General features: G+C 41.6%; 1 protein-coding gene across 11 annotated transcripts in view; it reads right to left on the reverse strand.

The window, feature by feature from the left end:
• The window catches only part of XDH (xanthine dehydrogenase), a 107,698-nt gene that overhangs the window by 13,453 nt on the left and 81,798 nt on the right, over window positions 1–12,447 (reverse strand). For all 11 annotated transcript variants that reach the window (XM_088161094.1, XM_088161100.1, XM_088161102.1 and 8 more), the window contains 9 exons: window positions 9,871–10,055; window positions 8,873–9,041; window positions 8,340–8,429; window positions 7,509–7,678; window positions 4,992–5,115; window positions 4,477–4,596; window positions 2,880–2,976; window positions 1,782–1,906; window positions 954–1,087 (listed from right to left, as the gene is read on the reverse strand). In XM_088161094.1, the coding sequence (XP_088017220.1) occupies window positions 954–1,087; window positions 1,782–1,906; window positions 2,880–2,976; window positions 4,477–4,596; window positions 4,992–5,115; window positions 7,509–7,678; window positions 8,340–8,429; window positions 8,873–9,041; window positions 9,871–10,055 (1,214 nt within the window). The remainder of the gene's footprint in view (window positions 1–953; window positions 1,088–1,781; window positions 1,907–2,879; window positions 2,977–4,476; window positions 4,597–4,991; window positions 5,116–7,508; window positions 7,679–8,339; window positions 8,430–8,872; window positions 9,042–9,870; window positions 10,056–12,447) is intronic.

The raw sequence follows: 12,447 nt of genomic DNA on the forward strand, positions 1-12,447 counted from the left end.
TAGTGAATGTCATAGATGTTATTTTGTAACCTCCAGGGTGTCAAACAGTGGCTTGGTTGGCAGAGATAAAGAGAAGAAAAGAATGCAAATATATATTACTGATTAATTAGAGAAAACAGGCTGTTTGCTCAGAAGAGAAAAAAATAAAGTCAATTTAAAACCAGAGTTTCATTTTGGCTGTTCTTGTCCAAAGGTATTGTATCAAACTGCTGCTGTGTTGCAAGATCCCTCTAGCACAGCCAGCAAGGGCAGTACTGGGAAGGGCAGGGTACAGGCAGGGCAGAAATGTCATCTCAGACACCATGTTCACCCAAAGCCTGCACAGTTAAACATGAGCCCACAGCAAAACTCCAGAAACCGGGAGCACATTTCCAATCCACTCTTCACAAATGATTGCAACCGAGGTTCATTCCCTGAGCTTTTAGGGGTTTGAAAAGTGTGGGTTCCAAGGCCTGCCACCATTCCCAAGGAAAAGTCCAAAGAGGGAGTTTGCAGAAGAGCAAACTAATAACGATTCAAGACTGGTGTAGTAGAGTTTTGAATAAGGAAGAGATTCTCATATCTCTATTAAACAAACAAACAAAAAAATAAACACGGCTGGTGCTGGATTTTTTAAATGGTTTGGGGTGAAGTGGGGGGGAGAGGCACATAATTTGAGATACAAAAGTTTTCACAAAGCACCAAAGGAATAAAGAATAAGGAGGTTTTTCCCCTTTGCTATTAAAAGCTGACATTCCCACATAAACTTAGCCCCTCTGGACAGGTTCAATCCCTCCTACCAGATAAGAACCCATTAGACACCTCCTTTGGGAAATCCCAAGCTTGCTATAAGTTGTACAGTAAGAAGACACGAAGAGTACTGAAAGTGCTCCAGCACAAATGGTGCTCCAGAAAGAGGCAGCCTGAGACAATCTGAAGGAAAAAAATCCCTGTTCCCCCACACCCAAACTTACTTGAAGGCTGCAACTGCCACTACAGATGTCAAAATAGTACTCCTACTCTCTTTTCCTCCAAATCCTCCTCCCATTCTTTTCACTCGAACCACAATCCGATTTGAAGGCACTCCCAGTGCATTAGCAGCAAACTCCTAAAGAAAAACAAAACAGCAGGATATGTAAGGAGCTCAGCTGGTGTTAAGAACTAGATGCTAACACATTGCCTTCCTGAAACCATTTAAACAGTGCAAATATTGGATTTGATGCACTTGGAGCCAATAAGACCAGCATTTGATCTCTGGGGGGAAAAGACACAGCGCTGCAGCACACAGGGCCAGATGCAGGAAAAGACTGACATGAGATGAGGTTACCAAGACACAGATCTTATTTAGCACAGGGTTTGTCATCTATATCACTCTCACTTTATTGAGAGACTTTTGGACAGTCTTGGTGAACCAGTAAACAGCACAAGGGCACCACATGGTGCCAGTAGCCTGTCTCATGGAATGGGAGAGTTGGTGCACAGCCAGTGGTTTCACCACCTCTCTTTCTGATGTATCATTCAAGCATTGTGTCTCCTGAGCAGCTGGGATCCTTTCCAGAAAGAGCTGAGCATGCAATCCCTCTTAACAAAGATGCATTGCCAACAAAAAAAGTACCTCTGTCACCTAGAAGGAGATTCAAAACTCCAGCAGGATGTATAAGGACTGTAGATCCCACACCCAACTCTAAGCCTATATGTTGTTTTAATTGAACAGTAAAATAAGAGCAACTATAATACAACCATTCATCTAATCTGAAACTGAGAAACAAATGCCTTTTAGGCACCAGGTTAATGAGAAGTACCTGTGTCTTCATTGGGTTTTGGGTTGACACAAAGAGTTCCATCTCACCCTCTTCTCCCTTTGGTACAGCCAAAGTACAGTGAGTTTCCAGGTAGAAATGCTCCTGACCACCAATGTACATCTCTCCTATAAAATTGAAAGAAATGTCCCTTAGAAAGGATGTCCCTGGTGTTATAACTTGTCTCCCATCTACTGGCTTTTGTATATGTGTTAACTGACAGCCCTTTGCTTTGCCCAGCACTGGATAGCACTAGCTCTAAAAAGTGTCTAAATTGACCTTTCTGGTTCAATGTTTAAAAAACAACAAAAAATGAACTCAAAACAAAGCACAACAAAAATTCAGACATGCTTCCTTTCCACTTTCTAGAATTCTTAATTATAAAGGAAAACAAGTGGCTGGCATTTCAAAAACAAGTCTGTGCACCATGCAATTGATCCAGCATCTCTTAAAATGCAGTATTTGGTGCCTTTCAGGATTGCCTCGATAACACCACAGAGATAAGAATAAAAATGAATCAAGTATAGTCTAGCTGAGCACACAAAAAACAAGGTTACAGACTTTGAAACAGGAGAACAGAAACAGAAACCCAAAATGCCTCAAGATGACCTAACTGGGAATCAGGTCTCTATCACTGCATGTGGCTCTTTGCCAGGACACCTTACCTGACAGTGCTGAGGGTACAATTTCCAGTCACAATTAAATGTCAAGAACAAGCTTCTTTCTCAGTCATGGTCTGATCTGTTCATTGTGTCCTATTTGCCTATGATACAGCCATACACTAGATTACAGGAAATTGGCTGTCTATAAGATTTAGACCAGACTACGTCTGGACAGGGAAAAATTTCAGGAAAGAAAAAAAACACTTTGTAGAATATTTGCTCAAGAAAAATGTGTCCTTTCATTGAAAAAAGAGTGTTTTCTAGGGGCACAGCTGGCAGCATCCAGGTCTGTTTGAAACAATAAAATTTGTATACCAGTCTGAATCTTTATATGAAATTAATTTAGTCCTGCAAGCCTTACTCTCAGTATCATAAAAGGGAGGCTGACAACTTGTCATGAGCTAAACTGCTTAAAAAAATTACTAATGCTTAATCTCACCTTCCAAAATGTGATCAGATTCTTCAAATCCTTTCTTCACATCTCCCTTTTTAATCCTCTTTATATCCTTAAAGAAAGATTGTTTCTCAATCGCTTCCTAGGAAACAGAATGACACAATGACATTTTTGTGCAAGTGGAATGAAATCAAATCTTCCTCTAACTGAAGAAGAAATATCCAAGATAAAAAGCACAAGAACTTATCAGACACTTTCTATGGCAGTAGCCAAGAGACTTGACTAAAAGTGATACAAAATAACTTTTGGCAACAAAGGGATTTCACAACCAACACCATAACTGGACAATCTTAAGGTACTCTTTGTGACTTGTTTTACATTGTGGACCCAGAACCTCAAGGCCTTTAACCACCAGAGGTATAACTAACAATTGATATTAACTCTTGCCTGTAGCCCATAGGGTGGGGAAAAGGAAAATTAAAAAAAAAATAATAAAAAAAGAGAGAGAAAGAGAAAACAGAATCTCTCAGAGAAGTACAGAAGTAGTTCTCTAAGGAAAGTTTAACAAAGGTATTTTCCTTTTGCCAAAACTGAAGCTTTCCATAATGAAAAAAACCCCACTGAATATCAAACAAGAAAAACAAAGAAACCCAGCACGTATTTGGCTCCACTCTCATGTTCCCTGCTCGAATAAACAATTAGAAGCCTCAGTAAAGGCAAAGGTCTCAGACATTGTTTGTTAGTCCACAAATCACACAAACAATCCAAAATCTCTGTCCTCAGATGACAGTACCAATGTCTGTATGAGACAGTGCACAGACATTCTATTTGCATGAATACAATTCACATTACAAAATAAATGGTACAAAATACTGACTATTAAATACATTTCATTAGAATTCTATGTTTCTAATTTCTCCACTAAAAATGGCTTCATAAATTTTTGTCACTTCTAGAAATGAATGCTGCGTAGATATCATTTGTTTTTACTGTCTCAGAAGGAAATCTTGTCAACAAATTTTCTAGTTAAAAAAATAAAAAAGCATAAAATGATCACATATTGTTGACATTAATTTCTTCAGCTTTGAGAAAAGCCACTTAAAGACTGTGTCCATACAGTTCACAGCAGGGAGTGAACTCCCGAAAATTAATTTCATGAGCTTAGAAACTAGACAAGTGGTCTGCAGAAATCTCAGAGAAGCAGTGCAGAGACAGAGCTAGAAAAGACATTTTCACACTTTATCATTGCTTGTTATAAATGAGAGAATGAAGAGGGAATGGATAGCAATGAAGCCAGCAGGGTCACACCAGAGAATATTAAAAGCAAGCCTCTGTGGTAAGAATGTAACTCACAGTAATCTTGTTTTTTTAAACAAATTTCTGTTGAGCACAACAGTATCTCCCTGAGCTTAGTTTGTTTCAGCTTTAAATAGCATAGGAAAAGTTGATGTACTCTAAACCAGTAGGGCACCAAAGATGTACCTTCTTTATATTTAAATACACAAATTATTCCTTCTATCCATATCCTGTTGCACCCACAAACACAAACAAAACGTGGGGTTAAGTGACCACACGTGTGAGAACAGAACAAGACATCAGGGGGACCCAAGCCAAGTGCAGATGCAGAAATGAGCCATCTTACCTGAATTGTGACAATAGGTTTAAGTTCTTCATATTTAATCTTCACAGCTTTGGCTGCTCTCCTGGAATGTTCCTGTGTGTCTGCAAGGACTGCCCCAATGATATGACCCACACAGGTGACCTAGAGGCAAGATTGGGACCCACCATCATTTGGTGTGTGTGCAGTGACAAGAGACTCATGATTGTTCTCTTTATCTATTCCTTTTATACAGTTTGTTCAGACCAGTCTATTAAAAATCAGCCCAGGGAAAATAATCACAAGCAAATTTGGACAGCAACTGAGTGAGTAAGCCTGTCCCAGGGGGCTGCAGCTTAGAGAAGAATCATGGAGAGAACACAGAGGAGAGGAGCTCAGGGCAAAGAGACTTGGGCCTTATTGAATTTGGCACCAAGATTTCTATTGACCCCAGCGCAGTTAGAATTTTCTCTCTATAAGGAAGATGACTTGACTGGGCAGTATGAGAAATCTCATCTCCCCAGCAGCATGGTTGAAAAAGGCTATATTTAGCTACATACCACGTCCTTAGCAAAGACAGTCTCATCATTAGCGATGCCAGTGACGTTGCTGCCAGGAACATCCTTGGCAGAGACAAAACACACAAACCCAGGAACACTCTGAGCTTCAGATGCATCTACAGAGCTAAGGAAAGAAGGAGAGACAGTGTTACTTATCTTTTCTTTGTGTAAGTGATTATGAGATTCTCATACATTCAGGCCTGATTCCCTCAAGTTTGGCTAGGCCATGTGAATATCATGTGAGACTGTGACAGAAAGTGCAACATGTGAGACTAAAATCATTTGGGATCCATATGAAAATGTTAATCCTGACTGTGAGACTGATTGCCAGTCTGCAGCTTTGGACTATGTCATACATCTTTTCCCTAAGACATATCTGAACTTGATCCAATTGCCACATGTACTAAGGATTTTTTTGATGACAAGTTGGTGTCAGTGATGCTGTGCCTCCACTGTCTTAGATGCCATGATTCTTGCCATGAAGGCAAGAATTCCCTGACTATGGATAAATATGAAATTTTAGTGCAGACATGTATCATCTGCCACGAGTGAGTCAGGGAGAAATTGTTGAGGATCAATCATAATGAAGCTTCAGGGTTTTTAAGAGGATGCAAAAAAGTGATGCTCAAAATGACGAAAATCTTCATTAAAGGCTTTCTTTAGTAATCAGCAAAAGAGGTTGTCTCCTCTTTTTGTCTCCTTCATTCATAGATATATTTAAAACTCAATGACAAAATAACTAAAAAAGGGCAGCATAATATAATTTTTATATGGAGAACTTAGTAATAATGTATCACAAAAAATTTTCGGCTCCTTTTGCAATATTCTCTACATCAGCTTTACAGAGAAACAGTTGTGAATAGAAGAGCTGTGGCTTTGATTTTGCTGACTGAATGATTTACTGCTTTCTGTAAATTGCTGCAATTTTTTCAGCAACTTGTTTAGATTCCGAAAACTTTGATATAAACTATGCCTGAAAACAGCTGTCAATACACCCCAGTGAGCTACAGACCTTTTTAAAAATATATTAAATGTATGAATTAACTTTCCCACATGAACCTTTAGACAGCAGGAACTCAAAATTCTATTTTTCTTTGGAAAGTTCTCTTTCCTGTGTTTCTGCAGCAGTGGCTCAGAAACAACCCCCTAACACTTTCTCTTGGTTACAAATGCAGAGGCAGATGGTGTCTGATTTATGCTTGGTGCTCAAAATCTGACTTGGATGAAGTGGAAGTTTCCAGAGTCAATATTTTGACTGCCAAAATCATAGGTTGAGATACTTTTGTCCCCTGATTAAATATTCTACTTCCTCTACAGAATGTTACAGGCTCCCAGCCTGAAATATGCGTACACAACACAAATGCAAGAGAACGTGTACAGCAACTTCTAGAAAACACTGCATGTTGTCACAAGCATGGATGTGACACCTTCTCTATCTCCCCATCTGCACTGGTGGTAGTAACAACACTCAAGTGTCTACATTGCACATTGCAACACCTAAAAATTAACCATGATGACAGAGAAGTTTCTTTCATAACCTGGGAGTCAACTACTACATCTGTGCATCCATGACCACCATGCCTCCCACGCCACAGTGGGAAAGCTCTGGACAGGAAGCCTAACTAGGCAGGAAGTATTGCCTAAGGAATGAACAGCACATTGCAAAGCCATTGAGGATGACATGAGCCAGTAGTCACACAATGTCCCATATCAAAGCAGCTGAGAGCCTGCAGAGCCACCACCATATAAACAAAATTAGGGTTTGTGGGGGGCAGCAAGTCCTGCAATATGACAGCATTAAAATTCACATGAGAATGTAGATGGCATTACCTGCCAAGATTGGCCTTCAGGAGTTGGGTATTCACCATTGTTATAAATTAGGTAACAGTCATGCCCTGGATGGATCAGGTGTTTTCTGAGACAGCTGCACTTCCAAACACTGTCCACCCTGCTACAGCCAAGCACAGACAGGGCTACACCTCTTGGCTGAAGCCAATCCACAAATGACTTTTGTGCAGAGAGCTTGATCACAGCCAATGCAGGCAAGCACTGTGCAAGGCAAAACCCAGTGCACACAGCTGACTGACCAGCAGGAGAGCTGGCAGAACTGCATCTTACAACCTAATTTTTCAGGGAGGTATAAAGAAAATCTTCAAGCTGCATGCTCCAGTTAGTGATTAAAATGACATCTCGGCCTCTGTGGTGGTCTCCTACCCTGTTCCTATTTAATCCTGTATGTCTAAGAGATGGGAAATGCAAAAAGTTTGGCCTAAGCTGAGAGGTTTTGTGCTTTAGCAAAGCCCAAAGTTTGGTGTTGGTTCCCTTACATTCCCACTGACGCAGACTTGCAAGGCAGCTGTCACACACACAGCTCGCCTCCGTGTAACAATGTGCAAGGAACTGGAGTTCCCACCTAAGCAAAACCCTTTCCCTCACCCACACCCCGACAGATTGATGTTTTCAAAGCCACCAGGCACTGGATGCTTCCAACATTTGGAACTCAGAAGCAACACTTACAGGATCTTAGCGTGGGCCTTGGTGCTGGTCACCAGCGTTAGGTACAGCTCGTTCTCAAAGTGAGGGATGTCATCGCAGTACACAGCTTCTCCACTGGCTTGTTTGGCTGCTGAAACATGCACCAGAGGCCTGCCCACCATATCTTCCACAGCCTGCCCCTTGGGCACTTCCTGGAGTAAAACACATGGCTGACTACTACTGGCTTGGGTGGAAGGGGATGGAAGCATTGATAGGAGAGCAAAAGGCACTGTGAGACATTCTAGTGAATGGGGAACGGGATGGGGGCTCAATCCTGTGTGAAAGGAAGGTAAACAAGATGTCATAAGATGTGGCTACCCAGAGGGGAGCTGTAGGGAATGAAGTGAAAGGAGTTCGGGTTTTGAAATAGCTGTGGAAGGGAAGGGTTCGATTTCACATCTTGCAGAAGAAGGATCAAGTTCTGAAACTGGATTCTACTCTCAAAGCTGAAGAGAATGGATCACTAACAGAGAAACAAGCATCCCAAGTGTGAAGCCTGAGAGATGCCAAGAAAGGCAGGCTATAACTGGGGAAAGCAGAAGGGGAATTTCAGTTTGGATACACAGTTAGCTATAGGAGGAATAGAGATTTTTATAAAGCTCTCAGCAACAGTCTTGGGCAGTGACAGGAAAGAATAGTATGCTGAAGTGAAAAAAGGATTGAGACCCAAATACAAGCTTCACACATGGCATTGTAAAAGTTTATGGGATGACCATACTCAGGGAGACAAGAAGATAGAAAGCACTGTTTGAGCTACAGAAAAGCCTGTGTCTATGTCATGTCAACACTGCTACTTGGGAAGTTGCTACTTACTTGGAAGAGCTGGGCATTTGCAATGGGATCTTTGTGAAAGAGCTCTGTAGCACTGATGTAGTTTGAAGGGACAGGCTCACTCATAGTTTTCTGCCAAAGACATATTAAAGAAAATCACCTTCCCTTCCAATTCCTTTCTCACTTTCTTTAGCAGCTCAAGATTTTCCATTCTCCATCTCCCACTTACAGTAATCCATAATCTACTGAGTTAAAGGCAAACGAGGCTTGGCCCCTGTGCCAAGAACAACCACAGAGCTACAAGACCACTTGTAATGCAGCAAATGGGAGAAGCCCAGGAACCATCCTGTGAACCCACAGAGCTACACCCTTCCACCACAAGGGGAAGGTGCCAAGAGGAAGCAATACACAGAAGATACACAAGTCACTGTTGTGCAAGCAGTAGAGTAGCTCTGGCAGCTATTGCAGCCTGGATTTTGTTGTCAGGGGACTCTGCTCAAATCTGAACCCTCCCCAACCAAAGCAGCACAAAGGTGTTCTCCTTCCCCAAATCTGCCTTCCCAAGGAGCACTCACAGTGCCACTCTTGCTCAGTTTCTGAAGGACTGTCAGGTAGAACTTGAAGAAGAAGCTGAGGGTGAGTGTGCGTCGGAAATCCACCATTCCCCCAGGAGCAGAAGGAGACAGATCCATCTCACCCGACAGCAGGCGGCAGGCATCCTGCAGCAGCTTCTCATCCCAGTCTCTGCACGGCAACAAAGGTGACACAGAGATCTTATTCAGACCTAAAGTCATCAGGGCAGACTAACGCTTCTGACACAGAATCACATAAAATGCTGAACTGGAAGGGGCCCATCAGGGTCATAAAGTCCAGCTCCTGGCCTTGCACAGGTCACCTCAAGAGTCACACCATGTGCCCCAGAGCATTGCTCTCCAAATGCTCTCAGCATTCCAAATGCTTCTTGAGCATTCCAGAAGCATTCCAAATGCTTCTTGAGCTCTGTCAGGTTTGGTGCTCTGACCACTGCCCTGGGGAGTCTGTTCAAATGCCCAGCCATCCTCTGGGTGAAAAACTTCCCTGATATCCAGCCTAAACCTCCCCTGACACAGCTTCATGCTGTTCCCACGAGCTGTCAAGCAATAGCCATCAGTGCTACCTGTTCACAGCCCATGTGTGTGCTTTGCTGTCATTTTGGGCTCATGTTACCTTCCCTAAAGATATGGCAAAGCTATTGCATGGTAAAAGCACTGATTTTTTTCATCCAATTTGAAATGAACCCAGTTTTGTAGATCAGGAACACATCTAGCTTCTGTCCACTTCAACTGATGAGTGAATTTAGCAAAAAATGGCTCACTGAGTGAGAGAATGACACAGATCTTTGAAGGTAAGGCATACTGGAGGAAGCAAGGCATAACACAAAACACACTGCTGCAGAAGTATAACTATACTTCTTCCCCTTTCTCTTTTGATGTACTTTTAGAGAGGATTTAGGATGTTTTAGATATTTAAACTGCTCCTGTAAAAATCAGCACAGTTCCATTGGACAGTCTTATTATCACAGAAAAATTCCTACCTGCCAGTGAGTTCCTTGCAAGTTTTTAGTGCTAGGACAGTAGTAGGAGCCATTCCTCCATAGCTTAGTTTTATCTCCTTCACTTGGCTTGTGCCATCTTGGAAGAGGACTCTCATCCCACAGGTCACAATAGCAATGTCATCCTCACGACGGGAAGCCTGCTTGAAAGCTGAGAAGTATTCACCCTGGAAAACAGAAAAAATATTTCTTTATTCTCTACATTAGCATGCTTTGGAGTGTACAAGCTATTTACTTATCTCTATGTGTATGAGCTATTCAAGGGAACAGTATCTGGTTGATTCATTGTGCAGGGCCAAGCAGGACATGTTTGTTCAGGCAGCACTGTTTATTTCCACATAATTCAAGGATTAATCCTAATGTATCAGTTCAGTGGTTGTTACCAAGCCCAGGACTGTGGGGGAAACAAGCTTTGACAGATCTGGTATATCTGTCACATTTTCCCATATCTCAAGAGGAAGAACCAAAACAGATTGTTTGTGCATAAACAAAACTACAGTTTCTCAGCAAGTTTTTCTTCCTCCCAGGCTGCTAAGATGGAAGTCTAATCAGTAAAACCCATATGCTAAACCCCTCCCCTTCAGAAGTCTTTGAAATCTGCAAGAGCTGAAATCAGTAATCACAAATGTCTTTCAGTTCTAGAGTAGACCAGACTAATTAATAAAAGAATATTTAATCTGTTACTGGAGATAGAACTCTCAGTTACTGTCCAGTTCTCCACAGAGGGAGGGAATTCTTGTAAACGCACCAGCAACTACAGCACACAAAATTCAGCAGCTCCCTTATGAAGAGTGGCTGCAAATATGAGATTGACACTGCCAGGATGCACCATGTAATGGAGACACCCTGGAGTCACAGCATGGTCACTCCTCTCACCTGTACTGCAGGTGAGACAAATTGCTGCTCAGGCACCCTGCAGACTAAGAGAGGAATCAGATCTGATGTCTTTGCACTGCCCTTCTGGAGAGCCTTCTGACAAGTTTCTTCTCTAATAGCTCAGCCAAGTGACTCCACACAGCACAGCAGTCTGCTTCATTAATTACTTCTACTCTGAAGTGGACAGCAATTCTTTCACTATCAGATAGAACAATTTCTCTCCTGTTGACAATGACAACAGTTTCACAAGAGGCCCCTTTTGTGCATCAAGGACTTGTTACTGGAGATATAATTGAAGGATGTGCTTCATTTCCTGAATTCAAACAATTACTCAGCAGATAATAGCAGAGGAGCATCAATAGCATCTTCCAGTGAGGACATTCTGTCACTCTGCTTGTTAAAACAATTAGCTTTCAAAGAGGAGAAAAAGCAGCCTCCTCTCTTACTGTGTAATCAAGAGATTTCCAATAACATGATTGCAAAAGGAGGGCAAAATTCCCTTCATTCCTCACAAGACACCTTCATTTTCTTCATTCAGAGTCCTGTGGGAGGAAAGGTACTCACCATCTTTCCTCACTAGGAGTGTAGGTAAGTGAACCATCACATCATATGCTTCCCTGGGTCTCTTGCCAAACAACAGAGCATGTTAATTCTTTCTGTTGTTTGGCCAGTCTTGATGTGACAAGTTACATGAATGCAAGGCATAGCACCGGTTTCAAACGAAGACAAACCAAAAAGTTCTATCTAGCTGTGTGCTGAAACAGCCCTGCTTTCATTCATGAGGAAACCACAGTTGCAGAAAACTTTGCCTGCTACATGCCAGAACCTTCAGACATGCCCTGAAGAACTTCAGCCTCCTCATTTGTGAGCAAAGATCAGCCAAGAAATCATGAAGTTGAGAGTTCACAATTTATTTTAGTTTTTCAGATCAATGAGCTGCATATAACTTAGGGCTGAAGCCACTGCCCCTGCTTGTAAACGTTTGTTTTGTGACATTGCCATGAGAATGTCATATGGAGGGAGGAATATGGTGTTTTCCATTGGCAATCTCAAGCATGTTTCTCATTCTACCAAAAAGTGATGCTTTTATCACAAGACTGAAGAAGAATTGCTCAGAAATACATGGGAAAACCACCATAAATAAAATAGGTTTGTTCCTTTAGTAGTTAAATTTTTTAAAAATTGAGAGGATGGACAAGGGATTTGTTAGTTCTCACATAATGCAACAGTGTTTCAAGCAAATCAGTGTTTTCCATTTACAAAGAAAATGTGTCACCATCCTGCAAATCCTTGCATCTTATGATTGGGAGCCACAAGCCCTAAGAAGGTAAGTACCTTCACAAGCATAAAATTAGTCTGATGTTCTCAGCCCTAAAGGAAAAAGCAAAGTTTTACTTCTTAGACACAGTTGTGGTTTATGCTGCTACAGCAGAGAAACACCCATTGTTCCATTTTAAGAAAGTAGTGCAGCCTCATTTGAAGTTTCAAGTCCACATAGCCAAAATGCTCTAAGAGTCAGTCTTTGTGGATTATATCTTGCAAGACAAGAATGCAGAAACTGAGCTTCCCTTTCATCCATACAAACTTTTCTCAATTTCTTTTCCCATTTCAGCTCACAGAAATTAAGCCAGAATCTTTGGCACATTAACTTCACTCTACATCAGAAATTGCTAAAATCGTTTT

This window comes from Sturnus vulgaris, chromosome 3 (assembly GCF_052056855.1).
Source record: "Sturnus vulgaris isolate bStuVul1 chromosome 3, bStuVul1.hap1, whole genome shotgun sequence".
Taxonomy (NCBI): domain Eukaryota; kingdom Metazoa; phylum Chordata; class Aves; order Passeriformes; family Sturnidae; genus Sturnus; species Sturnus vulgaris.